The sequence below is a fragment of the Crinia signifera genome, chromosome 2, assembly GCF_055691185.1.
Source record: "Crinia signifera chromosome 2, ASM5569118v1, whole genome shotgun sequence".
In the NCBI taxonomy this organism is placed as follows: Eukaryota; Metazoa; Chordata; class Amphibia; order Anura; family Myobatrachidae; genus Crinia; species Crinia signifera.
In genome coordinates, this window is record NC_139218.1 from 135,325,710 (window position 1) to 135,353,415 (window position 27,706).

The window sequence follows — 27,706 nt, forward strand, 5'->3', positions numbered from 1 at the left end:
TGTAAAAAAATAGGTGTATTTGTATTTAGAAATACACTTATTTTTGACATTTACTATCCCGAAAATACGGCAATTCGTATTCGTATTGATGTGCTATCAATACGAATAAGAATTGCCGTATTTTCGGGATAGTAAATGTCAAAAATAAGTGTATTTCTAAATACAAATACACCTATTTTTTTACAAATTTCCTTTAGTAAATTTCCCCCTTAATCTGATCTAGATTGATGTACAAATTGATGGTATAAATTCCAAAAACTTGATCCAAACTGGATATACTATTTTATATTACATTGCTTAAAACATTTGCACTGTAAATGGTTAAGTGTAAAGTGCTGTAATATGTGAAGTGTAGTACAGTAAGTCACAAAAGATAGTGATCTACAACAGCAATAGTTCCCAACCTTGTTCCTCATGTGAATCCAACAGTGCATGTTTTCTAGTTCTCCCCACAGAATCATAAGTAAATAATTATCTCCAACTGTGGATCTTTTAAAATGTGTCAGTGAATAATAAGTACACCTGGAGAATATGCACTGTTGGGGGTACTTAAGAACCAAGGTTGGGAACCACTGTACAACAGTATAGAATATTTTTTTTAAAAGTGCTGCAATTATGTAATTAGGTACATTATTTAACTATATTTATGAAGTTTGGAAAATGCTAATTAATGAGTACAGAAGACAGTTTACCCTTTCTGCAGGAGACTCCCTGAAATAAAAACAATCTCCCTCTCTCCCTCATTAATCTAACAATCTCCCTCATTTCACCTAGCCCACATTACATTTACATTGAATCATCAGCACCATTTCCCAGCACTTTACCAAGTATAGTAGCTCCTACTAACTGCTTTGGGGATCATCTACGATTTGGATATAAGTCATTTTAAAGGATTACTCTCAGATTTAGCAGTACACACCCACGCTTCTAGGTGCCACGTTCACAATCTTTTTTCACAATCTCTCCATATATGGAACTAGACACGCCCTTAAAGTGGAGCATGACACGCCCCTTCAATGGGGCGCTGTGCAAAATTCTGCTACCAACTATAATCTCCCTGAAACTCGTTTTCAAATGTAGGTTAGTATGATTGTGTCCTTCCTGGAATGTGTCGTGTTGGGAGTTATGCATGTTACATGATCTTCCCCACCTGCAGTGCATACAGTTTGGCCCATTTTCAAAACATACTTGCCCTGCAATCAAGTCGGAATTAGGCCCATTATGCCTACACAGTATTTCTCCACACATTAAGTCCCTTTGGATGGAGGATGACACGCCCCCTCAATGGGGCGCTTTGCGAAATTCTATTACCGACTATAATCTCACTGAAACTAGTTTTCGAAAGTAAGCAAGTATGCTTTGGGCCCGATGCAGTCCTGCACGCAGCACTATTGATTATCGGATGACTGTGCGACTGCCACCTGCAGTGCAACATAGTTTTTCCAAAGTACTATGTTACTGGCAGACAGGGGCTGGCTGGCAAATTTTAGCCTGGGGGCAAGTCCAGAGCACTGGCCCATAAGTAGCTCATAAGTAGCCCAAAAGTAGCGCATTGGTCTGGACACCACAGGCTGATCTCCTGCATAAATAAAGAACAGGACACCACAGGCTGCTATCCTGCATAAAGAACACAGCACCAAAGGCTGCACCCTTGCGTAAAAGACAGGACACCACAGGCTGCTCCCCCTGTATAATAATCATGCCGTGACATTACAGGCCGCTCTCCCTGTATAATAATAATGCAATGACACCACAGGCTGTATAATATAATAATAGTAATGCTATGACACAAATTATTATACAGGGGGAGCAGCCTGTGGCGTCATTGCATTATCATTATACAGAGGGAGCAGCCTGTGGTGTCATGGCATTACTTTTATATTATATAGGGGGAGCAGCCTGTGGTGTCATGGAATTATTATTATACAGAGGGAGCAGCCTGTGGTGTCACGGCATTACTTTTATATTATACAGGGGGAGCAGCCTGTGGTGTCATGGCATTATTATTATATATACAGAGGGAGCAGCCTGTGGTGTCATGGCATAATGCCATGACACCACAGGCTGCTCCCCCTGTACAATAATAATTATGACACCACAGGCTGCTCCCCCTGTATAATATAAAAGTAATAGCCGTGGAGGCCGGTGGCCATGTTCCTGTGGACGCAGTCTTTTAAAAGACTACAGGAACATGGCCGCCGGCAGTGCCAAAAAACGGTAAGGCGGCCGCGGACACGGCCGCGGCCCGCAGCACACCTGCCAGAGCGGCCTGGGGGGCAGATGGCACCCTGCCCCCCTGGCCCAGCCCGCCCCTGCTGGCAGAACCTGACAAGTAAAAGACTGGCATAGCATTTCCTTGTGAGCCAGTAAGGTTCCAGTAAGATCAGAGATAAAAAAAACACTTTTATCCTATAATGTGTGTGTTTTTTAAACTTGACAAAATATAATATAATAAAGGAGGATTATAGTAAAAAAAAAAGACATACAGCAGCAGAGATGTATATTTAAGAATAGAAGCATTGTGGTACATGTATTTATCTACTAACAGCTACTGTAGTAAATAGTTGTCTACCTTCCTGCATTCTGCAGGAGACTCCCTGAAATATCAGCAATCTCCCTCATTAATCCAGCAATCTCCCTAATTTCACCTAGCCCACATTACACTGTTACATTTTTGGGGGAAAAAGGAATTAGAGATAGATACATTTACATTGAATCATCATCGCCATTTCCTAGCACTTTAGCAAGTGGGATGCGGTCAAAATCCAATACATTTGGATATACGTCATTTTATAAGATTCCTCTCAGATGTGGCAGTACACACCCACGCTTCTAGGTGCCACATTCACAATCTCTTTTCACAATCTCTCCATATATGGAACTAGACACGCCCTTTGGGTGGAGCATGACACGCCCCCTCAATGGGGCGCTGTGCAAAATTCTATTTCCAACTATAATCTCCCTGAAACCAGTTTTCAAAAGTTGTCAAACTACTACAGACAAGAATTCAATTAACCCTGCAAGTAAGTGTGGCTGTGTGCCTCTGGAATAAAGGCTTTTTTAATTCAAACCCCCAGGGCCAGATGCACTAAGCTTCAAAAGTAATAAAATGGAGAGTGATAAACAACCAACCAATCAGGTCCTGCCTGACATATTTTCAAACACAGTCTGTGACATGGCAGGTAGGAGCTAATTGGCTGGTTGTTTTTCACTCTCCATTGTATCACTTTTCTAGCTTAGTACATCTGGCCCCCAAAGAGATACCTATAAACAAAAATGCTAAAAGACTCCCAACCCCCGGGACTGGTTGGATTGGCCTCATTCTGTCTTACAGCTAAATGATTGTAGTTTAATCAAAATGATTTTCAAAATAAATGCTTTTAGTAATGTTTTTGTTACCTCTCCTTCCTGCAGCTGTGTGGCACCAATGGCTTTCATGAGGACAGATACTGAACCAGCAGGTCCAGAAATGTAAGCTGCTCCTGTGTCTATCGCCACTGTACATCCCTCTTCGCAGAAGAGAAGTTCTGCACCAACTGACACCCTGCAGAAAATGATATGTTTATTTTAGTTGATTTATTGTTAAGCACAAAGGCACCAGTGTTTGTAAACCCCAAGTGGCAATCAAAATCTCTTTTGGGAGTCCCCTGATAGTCATGTGTCCTTTTATGGGCAATTTCTAACTTCATGTATTATTCCATAAGGCAGATTTGTCTATTTTGATACAACTCTAGATTCTAATTTCACTAGTACTGTATAAGCGTTTCCTTTTTTATCCTATAAATACACATTCTTGGACTTATGGCCTGATTCTGGTACACTTTCAAAAGCAAATTAACTCTCTAATGGACAAAACCATTCTGCACTGCAGGTGGGGCAGATGTAACATGTGCCGAGAGAGTTAGATTTGGGTGAGTTATTTTGTTTCTGTGCGAGGAAAATGCTGGCTGCTTTATTTTTACACTGCAATATACTGTAGATATCAGTTTGAAGAAAAACCCCACCATCTCCCCACCGTTTTGTTTATTAGAGAGAGAATTTGCTTTTGCGAGTGAACCAGAATCAGGCCCTTATTCAGGTGAGCTGACATAAGCAATCTAACCCACAGTGTCCGATTACTAAGATACTGTGCAGGACACATTCTGTGCATATACTGCATCTGCAGTGGCTTAGCAGAGGATTACACAGGCTGCAGTCACAGATAAACATGGCGATTCTAATTGCATTGCAGTTTTAGCTCTAGCAATTGCAGGAAGTGGTGGTACACTCTTTCTGCATTTGCATTGCTAAGGATCACATATAAGATCCATACTGAATAAGGGCCTCTATGAAGAATTAAATTGGAAAAATAAAGCAATATATTTAATAAAAGTTGCATGAGGATTTGCAGAAGCCAATACTTGAAAGTCATATGAATGTGGGGACTTGTGGTGTGGTGGTAATATGCTCAGGACACATTTTATGTCATATGGTACCCATAGAGCAAAATGAACTTTAACTGGCATCAGCGGTCTACTCTGCCTAACATGTATTATGCTAAATTGTAGAAAGTGTTAATAAGGTTTATAAGAGTATGCCTCTACCTCTGCAACTACAACTCTTATGCTCCAATATGACTGGGGCTTATCTTTTTTTTACAAAAGGGAGGTGTACGTAATCAAGAGGCCATTATGTGTAAGCTTAGTTATTTCTCTAACATGTAATATTTATTTATTTATTAACAGTTTCTTATATAGCGCACACAGCGCTTTACAGAGTATAGGGTATGAAAAGGTCAGAGGACGCGTACCGCCGCCCCTCGTGGGCTCGCTGCGCTCACCACGCTTCAGGTTGGCATTGATAGTGGGGGTGGCGTTAACAATGGGGGTGCACTTAACATAGTAATCACCCATCAGGGTGCTTGTACAATTTAAAATCGCATCGTATCGCATGCCATTTTAATGGCATGCGATGCGATATTTTATTGTACAGTGTGGGTCTTTGGACCCAAAAATCGGGTCCCATCGCATCCCATCGCATACCTTAATTATTAGAATGTGATGCGATGCGATGGGCACCGTGATAATACACAAGTACCAACTAAAATAAACAGGCATAATGCTAATGAACATATGTATATTCTCAGGATTTTCTCACCCCTTCATGTTGACATGCCAGTTCCCTTGCTTCTTAAGACTGAGATAATGAAAGCTACCCGAGTAATAGGAAGGATCTGAGCCACCAAGGATAATCTCACCTCCAGGACTTAGTTGTGAATACCTGTGGAGAGAGAGAACTACAATTGTTAATGCCTGTACAAGATATGACACTATTATATAGTATAAATTGGATTGTTTGGGAATATTATACATATATGAATGTTGGCAGGAACGGACTGGGCCGCTGAATTGGCCCTGGCATCTGTGCACGAGCGTGACTTGAAGTCAAGCGCGTGCACACTCCGGGCACGCACATATGTGGGGCGTGCATGCACTGCTGATCCTGGCTTGCAGGAGAGAGGGGAATAGTCACATGGACCCTGTCCTGGACCTGATTGGTGCAGAGAGAGAGAGCCACTGGACCCACCAGCGGCTCTCTGGGTGCAGAGCGGGAGGAGATGCTCCACCTTCGAGTTCCACCCTGATTGTTGGCCAGATACATAACCACGCAGAGCTTAATACAATGCTTTTACGCATTGGTGTGATATACTGAAAGAAATCTATGGGGTCAATTTACTAAAGTTACTAACATTGATAATAGGTGATGTTGCCCATAGCAACCAATCAGATTTTGTCTAACATTTTCTAGGATGCAATGGAGAATTAATGGACAGATTCTAGTGGGTTGCTATGGGCAACATCACTTCTTTTCATTTTTAGAAGCTTTAGTACTTTCATCCCTATATGGGTGGTAAGTGTTGGGAAGTGCCACTTGCAAAATCCTGCCCTACTACAGTCTATAGAACCATATGGGCATGGGTTATATCACATAAAGAATAATTGGTACTTATATGTTAGTTGGGCGCCCACTATAGTTAGTACGCTCATACCCCCACTATCCATGTCGAAGCGTGGCGAGAGTAGCGGGCCCCGCGTGAGGAAGCGGGAAAATAAGCAAATAGCTTAGTGGGCGCCCAACTAACATATAAGTACCGAATAATTATTATCAAATTTGCATTTATGAAAATGAGTTGCCGTGCGGCTTACTCAGGCAATGGAAATGAAGGAGGAGGTAGTCCGGATACTCGCTGTGAGGATTCCGATGGTCTGAATCCCGACATAGGAATCCTGATGGTCACAATGGTGACAGAGGATTTGGGTACATTTTAAGGTTAGTGATAGACACAGAGAGAAGGATTAGGTTGGATTTGGAGTTAGGATTAGGCTGAGGGAGGGATGGGTTAGGGTTAGACAGTGGGAGGGGATGGGTATGGTTAGGCTGTGGGAGGGGACAGTTAGAGTTAGGCTGTAGGAGGAGATGTTAGGGTTAGGTTGCAGGAAGGGTGTGGGAGGGGTGGGTTAGGGTTAGGCATCCAAAGGGGATGATTAGGGTTAAGCTGTGGTAGGGGTGGGTTAGGGTTAGACTGCAAGAGGGGTGAGTTAGAGAGTTACACTTCTCACTGTGGGGCAAATTTATTAAGATTGGTGAAGTGATAAGGGGGGAAATTTACCAAAATGGATTCGTAAAAAATAGGTGTATTCGTAGGCAGAAATACACCTATTTTTTACACATTTGTATTTTCGGGATTTACAATCCCAAAAAAACAACAATTCGTATTCCTAATGATGGGACATTCGTATTTGTATTTACAAATACAAATGTCTACACCATCGATAGGATACGACAGGAATCACCATTCAAAAGAATGGTGGTTCCTGATGTACTAAGCAGCCGTATTGATAATACGGCTGCTAATTGGTGTAAAACAGCCACGCAAATACGACAGGAAAATAAGCCTTGATGTTCCTGTCGTATTTGCTTTAAGCCTGCACGGATCAGTCAGATCCGTGCAGGCTTTAGTGGAAAAAAATAGAAAAAATAAATAAATATTTTTAAAAAACGGCGTGGGGTCCCCCCCACAGCTGTAACCAGCACCAGGCTGACAGAGCCGGGGCCGGTAATTAAAAAACAGGGAACCCGACAAATAGGGGTTCCCCGATTTTTAACAACCAGCCCCAGGCTCCAGGTCCGGGGCTGGTTCCCAAAATATGGGGGCCAAAATGACTAGGGGTCCCCTGTATTTTAAGAATCAGCCCCAGGCCAAACCAGCCAGCAGGGTAATGTCACAGCCGGGGGACACTTATTATATAAGGTCCCGCGGCCAAAACATTAATCCCCTGACCGGTCAGCCTGGCCAGGGGCCCTGGGGGAGTGGGAACCCCCCCAATAAAGGGGTCCCCCCCTCCAGGACTTACCTGACCAGGCTGAAGCCTGGTGCTGTCCCCGGTGACCCTGGGCTGTGGTCACCGGGCTGATCTTGGTGTAAAAAAAAAGAATAAACTATTGTTTAATACTGGTGAACTATGAGTCCCAGCAAGCCTCCCAGCCTGCGGGGCATTAAAGGGCCCGCTGGCACTTGTAGTTCCACAGTATGAAAAATAGTAAAATAAACACACTGATACACATATAAAATAAAACTTTAATACATCCAAAGCCCTTACATACTGATACTTACCTATCTTCATCCCGTAGGTAGCCCTGGTCCTGATGTCCGGTCTCTTGGTCCTGTGTCGGCATTCTGCTCCATGTCGACCGTCGCTGTCCATGTCGACGTCGGTGTTCTTTTTTTTTACACCAAGATCAGCCCGGTGACCACAGCCCAGGGTCACCGGGGACAGCACCAGGCTTCAGCCTGGTCAGGTAAGTCCTGGAGGGGGGAACCCCTTTATTGGGGGGGGGTCCCCACTCCCCTAGGGCCCCTGGCCAGGCTGACCGGTCAGGGGGTTAATGTTTTGGCCGCGGGACCTTATATAATAAGTGTCCCCCGGCTGTGACATTACCCTGCTGGCTGGTTTGGCCTGGGGCTGGTTCTTAAAATACGGAGGACCCCTAGTCATTTTGTCCCCCGTATTTTGGGAACCGGACCTGGAGCCTGGGGCTGATTGTTAAAAATCGGGGAACCCCTATTTGTCGGGTTCCCTGATTTTTAATTACCGGCCCCGTCAGCCTGGTGCTGCTTATGGCTGTAGGGGGGACCCCACGCCGTTTTTTTTTTATATTTATTTCTTTTTCTATTTTTTTTACACACTGCAGCCTGTATGGATCTGACTGATCCGTGCAGACTGCCTCTACTAATTCGTATTAGCGGCCATATATACGGCCAGCTAATACGAATGAATGAGGGTTACAAAGCAGTCGTATCTGACTGCTTTGTAATTTCCCCTCCGGAACACGACTTTGCATACGACTGAAACAGTCGTATGCAGTAGTAGGGAAAATACTAATACGAAAAACTAGGTTTTTCATATTAGTAAATTTTCCCCAAAGTGTCTGTTTTTTATCACCGGCCAATCAGATACAAACTGTGAAGTTACAGGCTTGGTTCAAAAAATTACAGGTAGGAGCTGATTGGCCGGTGATAAAAACCAGACACTTTGGGGGAAATTTACTAAAGGAAATTTGTAAAAAATAGGTGTATTTGTATCCAGAAATACACTTATTTTTGACATTTACTATCCCGAAAATACGGCAATTCGTATTCGTTTTGATAGCACATCAATACGTCTATGAATTGCCGTATTTTCGGGATAGTAAATGTAAAAAATAAGTGTATTTCTGGATACAAATACACCTATTTTTTTTACAAATTTCCTTTAGTAAATTTCCCCCTTTTTCACTTCACTGAGCTTAATAAATCTACCCCTGAGAGCAGCATTATGACTGTTGGGATTCTGCTGTCAGGATTGTGATCATTACAATGCTAACCCACGGCATTTTGTTCCTAACCCAAATAAAGGATACCCAGAGGTCAAGTAAAAAAATGGTGCTAAAATCTTTTAGTTTTTATAAGCCAAACTATTTGCTCAAAGCATATTTTATAGTTCTTATGGGTGTACTCAAAGCTGAAACCTTTCACACTCTCTTTTGTGTATATACAAAAATAAAAATTGACTGAAAGCCACCAGTTTAAATGTAATTAAGCTTTTTAGGATTGTGTGTAAGTGTTTTTATGCCTTTAAAACTATGGTAGCAATGTGCATACTGTAAGTCTTCTCTTGGACATTAATACCGCTTTCACACTGCCAAAACGTTTAAAGAACCAGTATTTTTAAACAGTATTTAAAACGGGTCTGAGCCTTCACATTGCAGTATATTACCGTTTTAAATATCGTTTAAGTACCATTCACATCAGTCAACCCGTTTAATCCCCTGAACACGTTTCAAAGCAGAATGCAGGGGCCAGCCTATCACAGGTCTGTAATCTGTTGTTTTTGCTAAATACCATTTCAGAGCTGAAACGTGTAGGACTCTGCTTTTTAAACGTGTTGAAAGACCGGTTATCTTTAACCGGTAAATTAACTCTGGCGCTTTCTCACTGCAGCCTTAAACGTTTAGAAATGGGAAAAAATGGCAATATACCGTTTTACAAGTGCAGTGTGAAAGGGGTAATAGTTGATCCTTTGGCATGTAATAATATTGATAGTGACCATTATTATTATTATTATTATTATTATTATTAATAATAATAATAATAATAAAACAAATAGACATTTTGTATAACTGTGGTATATGCTACTTTTAGCTAGATGGGACCAACTTGAATAACATTGCTTTCATGTCTACATCAACAAGACTTTGTTGGAGAGAATCTCTTGGGCACAAGGTGAGAATTTGTTACCACATAGGGAACCGTGTTAGTGTGAGTGACGTCAATATGAAGGGATTGGGAACTTATCTTCTCACTTGTATTGTCTGCAAAGAAAGGAGATCCTGGTTATCCAAGCAGCTGTGGCCTTTTATCAAAGGTTTAGGGGAGAGAAAGGATACAGCAGGATAACATTTTATATTGCAGTCGTGTGAAGGACATAAAGTAATAGGGAAAGGTAATGTAACATGCAGCCATTGAATGTGAAGACACGTTCATGAAAACTAGATAAGTGTTTAGTGATTCTACACAGCAAGGTTTGCAGGCACTGAATAGCACATAGTTTATACTGTGTATCTTGTGGATTCTTTTGGAAAGCTTTAGGAACAGATGTATTAAGCATTGATGAGTTAAACAGTTTAGCGAGATAAAGGACCAACCAATCAGCTCCTGTTATTTTTCAAACACAGCCCACAACATGACAGTTAGGAGCTGACTGTCAGTACTTTATCTCTGCCCACACTTTGCTAATTCTGCCCCATTCTCTCTCACCGGCTGTAATACACTGAGAAGATCTCTTCCTGCAGGATTTGCTCAGACATAATCCTGTCAAAGACTGGCATGATGTCATCAATTGCTTGCGCTGGGAATCCCATTCCTAGCACCCCATCAAAGTGGGCAAAGATAAAGGGAAATGCAGGGAGCGCAGTAGCCTCGGCAAAAACCTGGATGACTGGAATACCTGCTACCTGTAATGATTAATGAACAGTAGGACAGAGAGACAACAGGTTTATTGGTCTGAGACAATGGCATGGGAGAGAACAATGATAATGTATAGGACGAATACATGAAATGTAATAAGTATAAGTATATCAACTTCAGTCATTCAAAAATTAAATGCTATGCTAATTACGTCTGAATCTGCCATATTGTTTTTTTTTTTTAGATTTTTATTTCCAATTTCCATTTTAACTTTGCAGAGAAATATATACAATAAAAATAAAATAAAAAAAAAAAACTCAATAAACAAAATTCCCCTAAAATATCCCTCTAATAGCAAAAGAAAACCAACTAAAAATATCAAAAGGGAGGTGGGCTTCAAGGGAAGGAATAAAAACCTGGCCAGCGTCATAAAGGATGAAAACAAATTAAAAAGGAAAATTGGCAGAGATCAAGCCTTTTGTAAAGGCGGACATCTTTGTAAATACCAAGCTAGTTATGCTAAGCCCCTATTAAATAAATAATGAACAGTATTTTTGGGGCTTGTACAGATACAGGCACAATGTTAATATTAGGAACCATCCTATTTGTCCATGAGGCTGCACACATGCTCAAGTACAGTATTGCAGGCACACATGGATGCACACAGACACACACACACACACACACACATCTTTCTGTTGCTCATTGTAGCTACAATTCTTCTAATACAGGAGTAGATTTATTAAGCTCGGTGAAGTGATAATGTGGCTGTTACTTTATGACCAGCCAATCAGCTCCAACCTGTGAAGTAAAGGCCCCCATACATTAGGCCGACTTGTCCTTAGGACAAGTCGGACCCAATACTCCTGTGAGCTGCCCGGCAGCTCCCCGGGAGGCTCACATACAATTTGGCACTTGATGAGCCAAATTTTACATGTGATAAATCGCTTGCAATTTATCACATGTACGGGGAGCTGCAGCGGGCGGTGAGGGGCAGGGGGCGGGCGGTGAGGGGCATGGGGGCCGGTGGTGATCAGGGGCAGCAGTGGGGCGGGCAGCGGGGTACTGAGTGCTGACCTGGGGGCGGTGTGGTCAGCAGCAGGGCTCATCAGGGGGACGCCGGAGCGGGCAGCGGGTCCTGACGCTGTAACTAGCCGGCGGCGCCTGTGTGTGATGATCTGGCCGGGCGCTGTGATCATTCACATATATCATTCAGCAGCGCTGCGGGACGGACGGGGCCGGGCAGTGGCGGGTATTATATTTTTAAAACACCTGTCAAATGACTAGCCGTTCTCTGATTGGCTGAGAGCTCTCAGCCAACGGTCAGTCATTGGCTGAGAGCTCTCAGCCAATCAGAGAACGGCTAGTCATTTGACAGGTGTTTTAAAAATATAATACCCGCCACTGCCCGCCCCGTCCGTTCCGCAGCGCTGCTGAATGATATATGTGAATGATCACAGCGCCCGGCCAGATCATCACACACAGGCGCCACCGGCTAGTTACAGCATTAGGACCCGCTGCCCGCTCCGGCGTCCCCCTGATGAGCCCTGCTGCTGACCACACCGCCCCCAGGTCAGCACTCACCGGCGCCGCCAGCTAACAGGGAGGTCGGACGTGATCGTATGTACTGACCGTCCGACCTCCCTGATCCAATCCGATGCGCACGGGACCGCGCATCAGATCGGATCAGATGTCACAGTCCTGCGATTTTGGGCCGATTTCACCCGGTTATTGGCACAAAGTGCCGAAATCGGATGAAATGGGCCCAAAATCGCATAGTGTATGGGGGCCTTTACAGGCTTGGTTTGAAAAAATGATAGGTAGGAGCTGATTGGCCGGTGATAAAAACCAGACACTTAATAAATCTACCCCACAGTTTGGAAAGGGAAAACAGGTAACCCCACTAGCATGGGTGTGGCTATACTGGGTGAGACATTGCTATTAGGCCCAGATGCTTTGGAGGCCCACAGCTAAAGTCATATAGTTGTCCGCTAAGTTACGGATTTTGCTGCTTAGAAAGTATCCCAGGCTGCATAATGATTACTTGTCCGAATACTTTTATTGTCTTTGTCTAAGAAAAGCTTTACACTGATATGATCCATCTCCAACGCTACTAGTTCACCCTCACAGGCACAACTAAGCTAATCACGGAGCCCGACACTGTCAGAGAGTAGACCTCTGGGGAAAAAGGTGAGGGTCGATTGAGCACAAAGATTGGGAACTGTCCACTCACAGATTTTTTACCTGGCTGCCAGTGACACACACAGAGAGATATCTGAGTATTTTTTATGTGCCCAATGTCAAATGCTATATTTGTACATTGACTGTTTGTGTTAATATTTTTTTAAATATATAATTATATCGACATTAAGTAAAGCAAAGAAAGCTGATAAAACTTACAGCTACAACGTCCTGGCTCAGGAAACCTCTTACTCTTCCAGATTCATACTGAATTGAGAAGCCTGTTCCATTCTCAATGTAGGTGTTAGATTTAGAGGAGTCATACTGATTATGAGACACTGTGGTGGGAGAATAGTATGTTAAACTATGTACCCATGCAAAATTGATGCTACATATTTTTTATTAATGGATGTTGTAAATCAAGGGCGTTTTAAGATAGGAGTCTTGTGTGCATCCTTCCCCCAGCCGGGCCCCCTACTCTCTGCCGGGAGCAGCGCTGAGAGTGCCTGGAGCAATAGGGTCTGAGCACTCAGACACTACTACACATGCGCAAATCTCCAGAAAAATGGTGCAGCAGCCACTCTCTCTTTGCTTCTCTTCCTACTTGTTACCCACTGCCACCTCCCCCTTACATCATCCAATTTTTTCACCCTTGTCACTCCCTGTTGTCACCCTCTGCCTCTCCCTGTCACCCAATCCCTGTTGTCACCCACTGCCTTTCTTTGTCACTCATTTCCTCTCAATCTACTACTATCTCTCCATCACCCACTGCCTTACCCTCTGCCTCCCCCCTGCATCACTATCACCTGTCACCCTCTGTCTCAAGATATTAGCCTCTCCCCATCATACAAATACCTTTTAGGTCATGACCATTGTTGTGAGGTCATGCCCTTGCTGTGTGGCCATGTCAACTGTTCTAGGAGCACACACGCTTATGGCATGCACAAAATTACTCCCCCCACCTCTTCCCCTGTCATTGCTTCCACCTTGTCATTTTTTTCTGGATCCGCCCCTGTTTGGGCATTACAATTTTCTGACCACAACATTAACAGTAAAATCTCTACGGGATACATCAATCACCACATGCATATCGGTCTTTTCTAATGCCATATGAATTAAGTGATGGGAGGGGGTGATGGGAGACATCCGATTGGATCCCTTTCAGCAGGGAAGCCTGCATCAAATGTACTCAAAGTTACATCACATACCACATGCACTGTAAAGCGGGGAGCACTGACTGGATGGTACCCACAGGTTGGCAGATCCTGTATCGAATACAACCTTGAATGTCTGTGGCGGAGACCCAATACTGATCTCCCCAAAGTACTGGGTCTGCAAAGACAAAACACCACAACAATTGTTAAAGATTTGTATAGGGTCATTTCATGTTACTGTATGTTTGCCGCTTAATATAATTTTAATGTTGTATCTCATATAAGTAGATATATAGGGTGATATTTAATAGGATGAGAGATTCAGAAAGTGAGAGATTTGGTAAGAAATCTCCAGTTTATTTAAAGCGGCAATCATTTACACTGCAAAATCAAACTGGTTTAAAAAAAAAACTGGAGATGTCTTACCAAATCTCTCACTTTCTGAATCTCTCATCCTATTAAATCTCACCCATATTGTTTGTTTTATCTGTGCTATTATAATTTATTTCTCAGAACCACTTAATTGTATGCATACAGCTCAGTGGTTAAATATGTATGGGAAGGTACATCAGCCATATGCTCTTGCAGCTGTCATACATGTGCAGAACATCTCTACTCACAGCCAGTGATTTCCTGACTTGGGTTCCTTCACTATCATTGCATTTATATGCACAATTTACATTTTGTGAACATAATAATTAAACCATAGCTAGCATTACTTTAAACCATAACAACCATTTGATGCGTATTTGTAATACGTGCACTAGTCAGCTAAAGGTGTCCAGTCAAGGCATGAAGGAATATAAGAGATGTATCCATAGGAATGGGGGCTGAAGCATGTTCTAACCCTTCATTCGTGTTTCCCATACACTCAGCCCTCTCACTGCATCTGTTCATAGGGTTACATGGAAAGGGATTTTTGGGGAGTAATAATGTCCTCCGTCCAATCAGGGAGGTTATTTAGTAAAAGGCAACTTTTAAAGTCATGCCCTTTCATCTGGAGCTATTGTTTGAGCTTAACTCTCTGGCCCATCTCCAAACAACTGGTTTCCTTTTATTATTGGGAATGGCAGGCAGCAGTGCTATGGTCAGCAGCTTTGTATGGTCCGGCAGTAGGTAAGAGGTTTTACTACATGGGGTAGTTTATTAAAAATAGTTTTTGGTCACTTTTACAAATCACCGATTTCAGTGTTTTCCTATGGGACTTCACTGCAGAATTTGCAGTAGAATGCTCAAACACAAATGTAATGATGCAGCCATAATCACCAGGCGGAACATCTGTATGACCAACCGCCAACGGAAGAAACTAGGCCTATGTAGGCTCTGTGGCACCCCTACCTGCTGATTCCCCCTGGCCCTTTCAGTCAGCTGATGCATGCCACATGATATCATTGGTTATTCCAGAATTCTCCTGTGCCATGATTGAGAGCATATAGCGTAAGCAGTAAGTGATGAGCTTTAATTAGCTTTACGTTTCATTTAGTGTTTCTTACATTGAATTATCCAGTTTACACTTTTTTACATGTGGCACATTTAGGTGCGATCGTGATCTGTTGGTGCATTTGATGGGTCTTTTGGTCTAAAGTGGAGCAATATGATCAAATGAATCTAGTAAATTAGTGATCTCCAATGATACCAATGTATTTTGGCCGATGTATGCTCCGATGGTGAGAATAAAGTGGCACTTGACATGCACTTTCAAAGCAAATTGATCCTTCATAAACTGTCGATTCGCTAAATTTACTCGACCTAAATTGACCTTTAGTAAATTACACCCCATGGCAACACACATGGACAACCCCACCCAGTGTTGTCAAGACACTCAAGTGGAACAATAAGATGTCCATGGTAAAGCCAAGGCTGCTGTAATTGAGATTTTGGAGATTCTAGGATAGATAAAACTATGGACACCAGCTTCAACTGTAGCCACCCAACCTTTGTTTTCATTTTGACCAGTGAGGTGCAGTGAATGGCTGGGGAGGCAATAGCTAGCAACAGAGACTGATTGACACACACATAAATGATTTGGTGGTGAATTTTAATAAATAAAAATAATTAGAATAGCAGAAAGATGGTATGAATAATTGAGAGCTGATAGTTTTTATGGCCCATACACACTAGATGATATAAATGTTGTTCAAAATCATCAGTGTTTTCTCTGAACTCCCAGGCAAACCATATTGAGCGCACTGAATGATATCAGTAAAAGATATCATTCAATGACGTCACTGGGACCCACTGACCAAGCAGGTCTTTGCTTATATAGCCAAATTGATCTGCATGTTCTGCAGATGGGTGGGGTCATTAACAGCACGCAGGAGCATGCATCATTAACAATATTGTATACGTTAGACAATATTGCAAAAGATATCGCTCAAAAAGCTCTTTCTGAGTGATATATTTTACATTATCCTCTAGTGTGTATAGGGTTTAAGTTATAAATATTTTTGATTATTCTAATACTTTTTATAGTCACATCTCTGGAGTATACTAGAGCATTATAGGTGAGGCTCTGCTTCCCTTGCCTATCCTGGTTGGCTGGTCACTGGCTATAGAGTATTTTCTGCCATGCTCATATGTCTTGCCTCAGTATTTTGAGATTTTGAAGCCACGAGAAGGCATCAACCATTAAGCGCCTTAAAGTGCAGTAATAAAAACAAGGTGGAAGTTTCGGTCAACCAGAGTCAGTCAACTCCACATGAGGGGGCCCACACACACAGCTACATTACTACTAGTGTGGGGGTACTGTGGCACAAGCTTGCAGCAGGGCCCTCTTACCTGCAGCTGCAATGGTTCTGGTGTCCTACTTACTATGGCCATGCTGCGTCTTTGTATGCAGTAGGAGAAAACCACCAGTGAGCATCTCTAAATATATATAGGAAGCTGTGGCATTCACATCGCAAATGAGGTGGCATTAGCATACATCTCCAAATCAGGCCCTATGATATTTTCTAATGGTGTTCACTACTATGGGACACAATGGGGCAGATGTATTAAGCCTGGCGAAGAGATAAACTGGAGATAAAGTGGAAGGAGATAATTCACCAGCCAATCAGCTTCCAACTGTCATATTTCAAACACTGCTGATTGGCTGGTGTGTTATCTCCTTCCACTTTTTCTCCACTTTATCTCCAGTTTATCGCTTCGCCAGGCTTAATACATCTGCCCCAATATGAGGGAACTACAGCTCAACTGTTCAGAATGGGTAAGCAGTAAATAGATAGAGAGAGGAGATTTATAGAAGGACAGAGGATGTTTTTTATGATGCGCATACATATTGTTCATGTTTTATATTGCCAAAATACTTTACTATGTTACTTACATCCAGATAGTTGGTGAGAACTGTTGGGGCTGTTCCATTATTAGGAGTTTTTTCCCACAATCCTTTTAGCTTTAATTCTGGGAAAACATCACCCACTTTCACCTTCATTGCTTGAAGTGTTTCCCGGATTGAGGGCATTTTCCGGAGTGGGACCCTGTATCAGAAGAGTAGAACTGTAACACAACATGTTATTTTTAATACATCTATAGAAGCGGTTTTAATTCATCTATATCCACAGCACTTACGAGTGGAGTGGAAGTGAGTGGTATACGTGTCCTTATATTAAGGACTAGAGGAGGAGTAGTGTGCAGTCAGGAATCTGGTTTCTCGGGGTCTGGCCGCTGGCTGTGTACTGTTTCCAGGGTTCCCACTAATGCCTGCAGTGATCCTGATAAAGCTGCAGATGGAACCGGAAGTGTTGCGATTTGGTTTGTCTACAAGGCGATAGGAGACTGCTTCCGCCATCATGTCTACTTCTACTTCCGTCATTATCAATATTATTTTTAAGTACCCTCATTCGGTCTGCAGAATACCCCCACTGGTATGCACACTACAGGTTGGGAACCACTGATCTATAGCATGTATACTTATTTATACAGTGTGTCAGACTTTTGGAGCCATTGAGGAGAGTTGCTTGGTTTATTTCAAAGGGATATTTCATCCAGTGACAGCTGTACCTCACACCACGTAGTGCAGGGGGGTATGCGGGCATTAGGTCAACAGTGTCTAGGTTGACAGTCTATAGGTCGACATGCATCATGTCAACTTGGTCAAAAGGTTGACACAGGCAAACAGTCGACATGGACATGGGTTTTTCATAAAAAAATGATTTTTAACCGACTAGTTCATTCTTTACAGTGGGCATAGTGGAAGTATATATCAGTTATAAATACAACTATGAACTGTACCTGAAACATGGCGGCACAGCGAACCATGCGAGTTGACACAGTACACTAATAAGGTGTCCATGTCAACCTATGTCGACATAGACACAAAAAAAAACATGGTGACCCTTTCCCATGTTAAGTTTTTGCTTGCATCGACCTTTTGACTGTCAGCCTTTTTCATGTGTCGACAAATAGTAGTCGACCTACTGACTGCCGACCTAGACACTGTCTACCTAATGTTCTACACCCATGCAGGAAAGGGCCAGGTAGCACAAATAAACATATATTTTAAAAAGTTACTTGTGCAGTATGTTAATTATTCACTTTTCCTGAATTAATGTGTGCATTCATTCAGGAAACATCCCTGCTGATCCCATCTTAATATGTATATTTATATAGTTGTGACTAGTTCCCCTTCGCCATAAGGACCTGGGGAGGAGAGGGGGCGGGGAGAGAAAGAGCAAGGTCGGAACAAGGGACACAAATGGACCCTTGCGGGCTCGCTTTGCTTGCCAGGCTTCGGGCACGGTGGCTCGCTCTGCTTCCCTCGCCACCTGGTTACTAAAGGCAACCGGTGGTGGCGTGGATAGTGAAGGAACAAGCTCTCTGTGCCTGAAGCGTGGTGAGCATTCGTTTGGGTCCCTAGTTCTGACTTTTCTCCTCCTCTTCCCACCCCCTCTCTCCCCACCCCTTCTCCTCCCCAGGTCCTTACAGTGAAAGGGAACTAGCCGCTACCATATTTATATGTGCTACACAAATCCTCCCCACCCCTTGTAGGTGGCACTGCAGCTGCTGCGGTTTTATTATAAGTTGTTTGTGTGCATACATTCAGGAAAAGTGAAGAATTAATACACTGCACAAGAAATCATATTTTAAATATAATTTTACAGCCAGATAAAATTTGATTATTACTAAATTATTCTGCATGACAGTGATATATTATTACTATTTTCTATCTTATATCACTTCACATAAGCAGTTCAGCTGGGAGTTACAGCAGGGTCATAATTAAACGTCCATGGGGCTACAACTAGGAATAGTAACTCTTGAAGTAAGCCTGCAAGGGTATACGGATCTACTCATTTGGATTTTACATGAATCAACATCAAAAATAACACCACCCAAAAAAAACAAAAACCTGTGTTGACCATTGCCTTGTCCACCTTTCAACCTTTTCAGGTGCCTACCTTTTACCTGTCGACCAATTGACCCTGTCGGCCATGTGTACATTGACCATATGAAGATGACCTAATTTAGGTCCACCGATAGATCCATATCCTTTGCTACGTCTATTTTAAACTGTAGCCTGGTAATTCTTCTTTATTCCTTTTGCTGCTAAAAATATTATTATTGCAATCCTATTAATATATACACATACCTAACTAAGAACAGATTCTATTTTTGATAGATGACAAATAATCTTAAATGACTCAAACTTAAGTGTTCGTTAGAAGCAGATGTTGTCTCACTCCTATCACAAAATATTTGCCCATGTAATGAGAAGACATCACTCCATAGGAAAATGCATCATTCTAGTAACATCCGAAGACAAAAGAAAAAGGAAAAGATGGCAAGACACAGTACAAACTGTTGCTTCTAGAATGTTCTAGTATGCCTTTGTTAATAGTCACTCAAGTATATTGGCAAATGAATAACAAATGACAATCCAGTATCCTTAAGAAATGTCTTCATGAAATGAGCTTCAATTTAGCCAACATCTAATACCAGAAATTGGAAAATGCTAAGGCTCATATGAAAGCACATTACAACATCCCTTCTTCAGTTATAGGGCCAGATGTATCAAGCTTTACAAAGTTATACAATACAGAGTGATAAACAGACAGCCAATCAGTTCCTAACTGTCATGTTACATGCTGATTGGTTGCTTGTTTATCACTCTACACTTTATCACTTTTTGAAGCTTGATACATCTGGCCCTTAGTATGTTCCATGAGTTATTTAAACATGTATCACCTTTAATTTATCATCCCACAACAATAAACAGTTTAACAATAGATCGTTGTAGAAGCATATTTACATTAATCATCATTCCAACTCCCAGCTAGCTAGATACAAGGTTCTATATATAAGGTCCAATGCATGCTTTCGGGTCTTACCTTCTGAGTCCATCGCAGGATACTATGAAGAAGGCAAGTAACATTAAACGCATGGTGATAGCTGCAATGTGTACTAGCAGATCTTGCTGGAGCAAAAACCCTTTTGTCTTCCTTATTGGGTCACTGTTATAACTACTCTAGTGGTATTCTTTGCCTTGTGTTTCTTTCTAGGCCATACCAACTTTATATGGTTGTCTATATGATGTTTCTTATCTTAGTTATTCTTTTTCTTATTTTATCTGCTTTTATGCCTTCTAATATATGTATCCTACTGTCTTCAGTCCGCTACACTTGATTCCTGCCTTGGTTCCCTTCTGTTTATACTCTCTCCGGCTCCTGCTGTTTGTATTTGCTATCTTTACCTCCTTATATATGAGTGGCTGACTTTATCGAAATGTCTGGGATTGGTGGAATATGTTTCTGTCTTTCTCTGTTTTAACCTTTTAGTTAGCATAATAAAACATACATCAAAACATGACATCCATGGGAAAAAAACTAAAAAGTTAAAGAAAAGGAGGAGTGATAACATCACAAAACAGCCACAGGTCAAGGCGCCATCCCAGTAGCCCTATATATTTCTGTCAGACCCTTTTCCCTTACTACTGTATATGCAGGCAAACCACAACTCACAAAAAGTATGACGTACTTGATCAATAAGATATAACAGTGTTTTTTTTTACTTCCCCCTTTAGATACAGTACCTGCTGGCACTCTCTCTGACGAGCGGGCCACACAGCCATTTCATATCTTCTCAACAAGAACTGCACTATCATTTTAAATTGAGGTGTTCTGTGCCACAGTGGTTTCAATAAGCTCAATACTTCTATGGTTGCTAAAATCCAAAGGGATGAGGGGCATCTGCACATATCTAAGAAAAGTGCCAGAATGGGTCAAGGTACTCTATAGGTGGCATAGGCATGCGCACATTGAATGTTAAGGGTGCACAGGCACCCCCTAATGCTGTGCTCCCACCCCCACATTTATTTCTGCTAGTAATACCAGGAATACCTTTAACCAAAGACTTTTGCTTTTTAGACCTGTATTCCATTAAAATAAGCGCCCATCAATCAATTATGTGTGTTTTGCATTATTAATTGTATTACACCATTGTCATATCACTACATATCTTTGTCATCAGATATGATTTTTGAATTTATTTGCATGTACTGTTACACAGAGTAATTAGAAGATTAAAACTGAAATAGCAGGATATAATGGTGTGGCTGAGAGATTATATTGTAGTGAGTGCACGCCTGATTGGCGGTGTTAGACAGACCCAATGGCGGTGTTAGACATGCCCAATAGGTGGTGCTAGGCAGACATAGACACGCACACTTAATAAATGAGAATACAGTCCGGATATCGGGACACGTGGAAGATTTTTCGGTGCCTTAGGCAAAAATTTAGCTTACTGCACCCACCAGCATCCACACACCAATACCGATTTTCCAGAACCTCGGATGAAAGATTGTGAGTCTCTGGAGCCCCTAGGCAGTTCCCTGAAGCTAAAGGTACAGTCATCCCAGTATGATTTGAGAAACACTGGCCCTGATTTCTGCGATTAACTAGATTTATCCAACATGCTGGCTATTAATCGCCGGGTGATAGAAGCGTGGGTAGGGTTGCCACCTTTGTGTTGAGAGATTCCTGGACAATGGCCCACCCATTGACCCGCCCACAGCCTGCACCTTGACCCACCCACAGCCCCACCCCTTGGCCTGCCTTATCATGGGCTTTTTTTTACACCCCTGCTTCAATACTTTTCTGGATTTTGCACACAGTAATGCCCCTTACACGTTATGTCACAGACCATGATGCCCCTTATACGTTACATCAAACACCATAATGCCACTTACATGTTATGTCACACACCATGATGCCCAAAATGATCTGATGTATTTCTTTTTCCTTCCCCTCAGATTTATTTTCCCATGTAGTACATGGATTATTGCCAGATATTATTTTACTATCCAGGGACAGATGTTCTGCGGAGTAAGGAGGTTGCAGAGCAGCGCAAGGGTTTTCTGTGGATGTAGAGCAGGGGTGTCAAACTCAAATTCATCGGAGGCCGCATCAGCAGTTTGGCCACCCTCAAAGGGCCGGTTGTATCTGTAGGTCCCCCTGTATAATTATAATGCCATGACACCACAGGCTGCTCCCCCTGTATAATATAAAATGAATGCCATGACACCACAGGCTGCTCCCCCTGTATAATAATAATGCCATGACACCACAGACTGCTCCCCCTGTATAATATAAAAAAGTAATGCCATGACACATAAATGATTATACAGGAGGAGCAGCCTGTGGTGTCATGGCATTATTATTATTATACACGGGGACACCTCAGGAAACAGCAGATATATATATATATTTTTTATTGTGAGTGTGATCCTCATCCTCACTTACTGGTTCTCCGTCTGTCCTGCAGCTGCTGCGGCTTCCAGCTTTTCTTCACTGCTTGCTGCGGCCACACTGTCCCCGACTCCCGGTCCAGCTTCCCTGCCTGCTCCTACTTCTCTACAGACGCATGGGCGGGCGGCGTCATCGTCATGACGTCCCCACCCAGTGTCTGTCACTGCCGGGCATCAGAGGGAACAGGCGGCCGGGCCCTCCTCCACGTAGCCGTGGAGGCCGGCGGCCATGTTTCTGTAGCCGCATACATATGTGCCTACAGGAACATGGCCGCCGACAGTGGAGGAACAGGTAAGGCGGCCCCGGACGTGGACGCGGCCCGCAGCACTCCTGTTTTAGACACACTGCCCCTGCGTGCTATCTCCTCGCGCGGGCCACATGACGAGGTCTGGCGGGCCGGATTTGGCCCGCGGGCCTTGTGTTTGACACCCGTGATGTAGAGGCTTAAGGGAAATTGTAGCAAATATTAATCTAAAGCAATTAAAGGCAACTTTATACACTTTGGGGGCCACAAACAAAACATGTCATAGCTCAGAGACTTGGAAACCTGCAGTCACAGTGCACTAGGCCAGGGGGCAGCAGGGGAGGAGCTAGTAACTTGTGCCTGAGCCTCTCCCATCTGCATGATCATGTGCGTCCAGTCCACAAGGGATCACACTCCATACATTGTCGCATCCAGAACTGAAAAAAAATGAATGATCGTGAAGCACGCCGCCCAGTTCAGCCAGGTACACAGGCTAGTTACTCTCAGCCTAATATCCTCCCCCCCCCCCACGCCCGATGAGCTCCCCGCTATGAACCGGAATTTGCAAGCAACAGCCAGCAGGCAGGGGAGCGGCAGTAGGAGGCTGTGGAGGCTTTTCCAGTCACCCGAATTCTGGGAGAATCCCGGGTACTTATGTAGTATCTGGGCGCCCGATTTTGAAATCAGGTCGATCTCATGCGATGCGATGCGATTGACCCGATTTTCCATAGGATTCATTGTAAAAATGGTCTTGTTCATTTCCCTACAATCCAAGCGGGCATGGAGTTGGATATAAACCTGTGGCGAGCGAAGCGAGCCACCGAGCCCGAAGTGTGGCGAGCGCAGGGAGCCCCGCGAGGGGACGCAGATTATTTTGGTGACATGGAATACATTTTAAATAATCTGCGTCCCCTTGCGGGGCTCGCTGTGCTCGCCACGCTTCGGGCTCAGTGGCTCGCTTCGCTCTGCACAGGTTTATATCCAACTCCATGCCCACTTGGATAGTAGGGAAATGAACAAGACCTTTTTTACAATGAATCCTATGGAAAATCGGGTCGATCGCATCGCATGCGATTTGGTTGCATGCGATGCGATTATCGCATCGGATTGTATGCCTTAAGTTAAGGCATACAATCCAAAAATCGGGCGCCCAGATACTACATAAGTACCGAATCCCGGAATCCGGGTGACTGAAAAAGCCTCCTGGAGGGTTGCCACCAAATCCTGGAGAATCCCGAAAATCCAGGAGAGGTGGCAACCCTACGCGTGGGGGCTGCACATCGCTATGGCCCCTACACATGGAGCGATGTAGGGGCATTTTCTAAGCAGTCCAGTGAGATTGCTTAGAAAATGCCCGGGGGTCGCTACATGTGTAAGCCCCATTAGTCTTAGCTAGGGTGGACAATCCCGGGGCATTTTTTAATCCTGGGATACGGGATTGAAAAATGCTCCATCCTGTTTCCACAATACCCCTGTTGGCTAAGGGGAGTTAGAAAATATACCAGAACAAGTGTGGAATGACGCACTTCTCAACTTCAGTCCATAATGTAGTAAACAAAGTCCATAACTTAGTTTTATTCTCTTTATCAAAAGTCTTTTAAGACAAAAAATGCTGTTTTCCTCAAACGCGTTTTGCCCAACAAGGGACTTCCTCAGGGATATCAGCTTATATCATACAATAACATTGTAGTAAAACTACAAGCAAGGTGGAAAGTGTGCGATTCTTTCCTCTAAGCCGAAAGAGAAGGGCACCCAGCCTATGCTACTATCTCAGTCAGTTGATAACTGGCCCAAAATGGCCCCACCTCTGGTAGTAAGAGTTGTTTTGGGGTAATAAATGCTGGTATTTAAGTCGATCACCCATACAATTGGTCACCTGGATACGTGTTCACTTGTCTGGCTCAGCAAGAATGGGAATACCTACAAATTCCGTCTCATATTAGCTGACCATATCCTGAAGGAGAGGGTCAGTCATGTTGTCTCGTGAGTGCATGATCAGCAGTCTCGATAAGGACATCCATTTATAGTCACAGCAGCGAACTGAGTGACAGACGGTATCGCCAATCACAGTAAGAGAGGCAGGACTCGTCATTCTGCAAATTCCGTCTCATACTAACTGACCAAATCCTTGAAAAAGGCCTCACCGTAGCCGAAACGCGTTGGAAATTCCCCCACAACATCCACCAAAGACACACAAGTCTCCTCCAAACATAGGAGTAGAGCGCACACAGCTCCGGCTGCACCCTCACTCCAGGTGAACGCCCACAAGTGACGGGAACGGCTTTTGTAGCAGTGTGGACCTGCTGCCGGCTACACTAACACAGTGCGGACGCCGGTGAATACTACAGAGACACAAGGTGTGGGACTCCTTGAGATTAAATAGCCTGACAGGTATCAGGTAAGTGATAGATGTACCACCGGGCAGCCTTGACCACAGTGATTTTTTCCATAGACTTCAGCCCGTGACTCCTCTTCCCTCATTAACTCTGTACATTGCTGAAACACAGAGTCTCCCCATCTCCCCCCCCCCCCCCCCCACGTTCCCCTTGTTGTCCAGTTTGGGTGCACAGTACCAGCATGCAGATGAGACTCTGCACGGTCACACTGGTTCCCTTGTCATACCCCTCTGTTTCAGCAGCACACCTCCATCCCAGTGCCAGCACTTATTATATATATTTGTTGTTTCCACCTCAATTTACCTAATAAAATAATTTTGACATACCCACTGTGTTTATACTCTTTAGTACCATATGGTGACACATTACTATATCCCTCATACACTAGAAGGTGTGTGCAGAGCTATAACCTCAACATAACTGCATTCTTAGGAGTCTGGACCAGCTCGGCAGCCCCTTCAAACACTGGCTATCTGTAGCGCTGGCATACCAGCACTTTCAATATCAATGACAGCTTATAAGAATCTGTTAATAAATAAATAATAAATAAATATTATCTAACTCTATACACACTAGGATCTTGAAGTAAGAGCAAATTGGTTTTAAAAAAATAATGTAGACTTTTTGCTTGTGTGAACCTTTTGGCAATGTCGATCTTAGGCCTGTCGTCCGTTTTCATGTGTCGACCTATTGACTATCGACTTAATTTCCCATGCATGACATGTAGACACAGGGCAATCTTAATGTATGGGCACACTGGGCAGCTTCCCAGGAGCCTACAATTCCAAGGCCTTTGAGCTGGGGTGGACTAATGCCTCTGGAGATTCATGGGAGGCAGGTAAAGAATGCTTCATGGCCAGTCTTATTGCAAGATAGTGAATGGCTGTCAGCATGTTAGCAAATTGCTGGATCTATCCACAAATCAGAGTTGACTGCGATTTTTTTTAGAATGTATTAAGGTGAATTGGTGGTTAGGGATCCCAGTGCATTGATTTGCCCAGGGCTTACAAAGAGGTTAAGGAGGGGTATTCAATCTCAGCCGCTATTTCCACCGGGGGAAATACCAGCTGCCACCTATTCAAATGCCGTTTCCAAAACAGATCCAACTTGTTTTAAAGTTGGATCTGTTTTGTTGGAATCTGTCTTCCATGCTGTCGGAAAACACCCACGGTTTGTTGAATGCATGCCCATTTTTCGACAATCCGTGGACGTTTTCTCCACCACGCCCACTTTCTAGGAGAAAATGACCCAGGATTCTGACTGTCGGGACTTTCTTAGTGTTGTGTCTGTAGCCTTGAAGTCTTTTAGGTTTCTTGGATTTCACTTGTGATGTAAAGCTGCTGCCAGCTGTTTGTGTGCCTCAGTGATATGAAGATGAGTCATGAGGAAGTAGATGACTGTGAAGACTATCTGGTAATTGCACGTGTCTCCTGCTATTGTTCCAAACAGAAAACTTCATGATGACTGGATGAATAAAATAGAACGCGAGTATTTTCAACAGGTTTTTATTTTTTGTACCTCAATGGCAAATATGGGGCCAAAATAAAAAAAAGATTTCACCACACCAGTTACCTGGAAATCATTTTTAGAATGACATTTTCACTGAGGATATTTGTTAAGACATGCTGTAAATGCTATTTGATACGGTAAGCCAGGATACCACGTGTGTGTGTGATATTACTTTTAGCAATGCAGTAGTGGTACTGAAAAGATTTCTTTTTCCTGCATCTTCTTATGAGCAGAAGTCTGTGTGAAACCATTTAGGGCATTGAAGACCTGTCTGCACCCATTATGTGCTCTCCTTATTCCCATCCCTGGCTGCTCAGTGTAGATGTAATAGTTTGACCGCTAGGTCAAGAGGCTAGGACTGCTTCTCATTGGCTGTATGGTACGTTCCCACACTGTGCGCCTGTGTTGATCTCAGCATGAATGTAACAGAAAAGTTCCCAAAACTGGAACAAGACAGGACCTGTGATGCTAAGCATACAGGAGCAGAGGTCGATATGAATGATTGTGTAGAAATTGCATGGTACTATAACATTTAAAAGACTGTTGCTCTTAATGGTTTACTAGAGTAATTAGTACTTTAACTTCCAATGTCTAATGCATAATATGAATAATATGAAAAAGAGACTCTTGATTTCCTTATAATGTTATAATGTTGCCACTATGACGCTCATGAACAGTTGATTGTGTTTTTGTTTTGCATAAAATATGCATACATCCATATCTTATGCAGACTATCACATCACACCTAATGGGGTGTACATACAGTTTGATTATGACTAACTTTCTATCGAAATCGAACGGTTTCCAGCCGCTTTCGATCTTGATTCGATGCTCGCTCCCGTTTTGTCTATATCGAATCGAAAAAAAGACTGTGCAAGCAAGACTATATCGAAAGGAAGTTGAATAGGCCAAATCTAAAGGACATCTAAAGTAAATCTAATCGGAATCTAAAAGAAGTAAATCATCAACCTGTGTACACCCCATTACACTTACAA

The 27,706-nt window shown here is 43.0% G+C and overlaps 1 protein-coding gene across 1 annotated transcript in view; it reads right to left on the bottom strand.

Annotated features, from left to right (window-relative positions):
• Positions 1-20,542, bottom strand: part of REN (renin) — a 29,335-nt gene extending 8,793 nt beyond the window's left edge. Inside the window, exons 1-7 of the mRNA XM_083171071.1 lie at positions 20,148-20,542; positions 17,144-17,297; positions 13,876-13,999; positions 12,887-13,005; positions 10,337-10,533; positions 5,137-5,259; positions 3,400-3,544 (exon numbers count right to left, since the gene is read on the bottom strand). Of these exons, the coding sequence (XP_083027197.1) occupies positions 3,400-3,544; positions 5,137-5,259; positions 10,337-10,533; positions 12,887-13,005; positions 13,876-13,999; positions 17,144-17,297; positions 20,148-20,200 (915 nt within the window). The 5' untranslated portion in view covers positions 20,201-20,542. The remainder of the gene's footprint in view (positions 1-3,399; positions 3,545-5,136; positions 5,260-10,336; positions 10,534-12,886; positions 13,006-13,875; positions 14,000-17,143; positions 17,298-20,147) is intronic.
• Between the last annotated feature and the right edge of the window lie 7,164 nt (positions 20,543-27,706).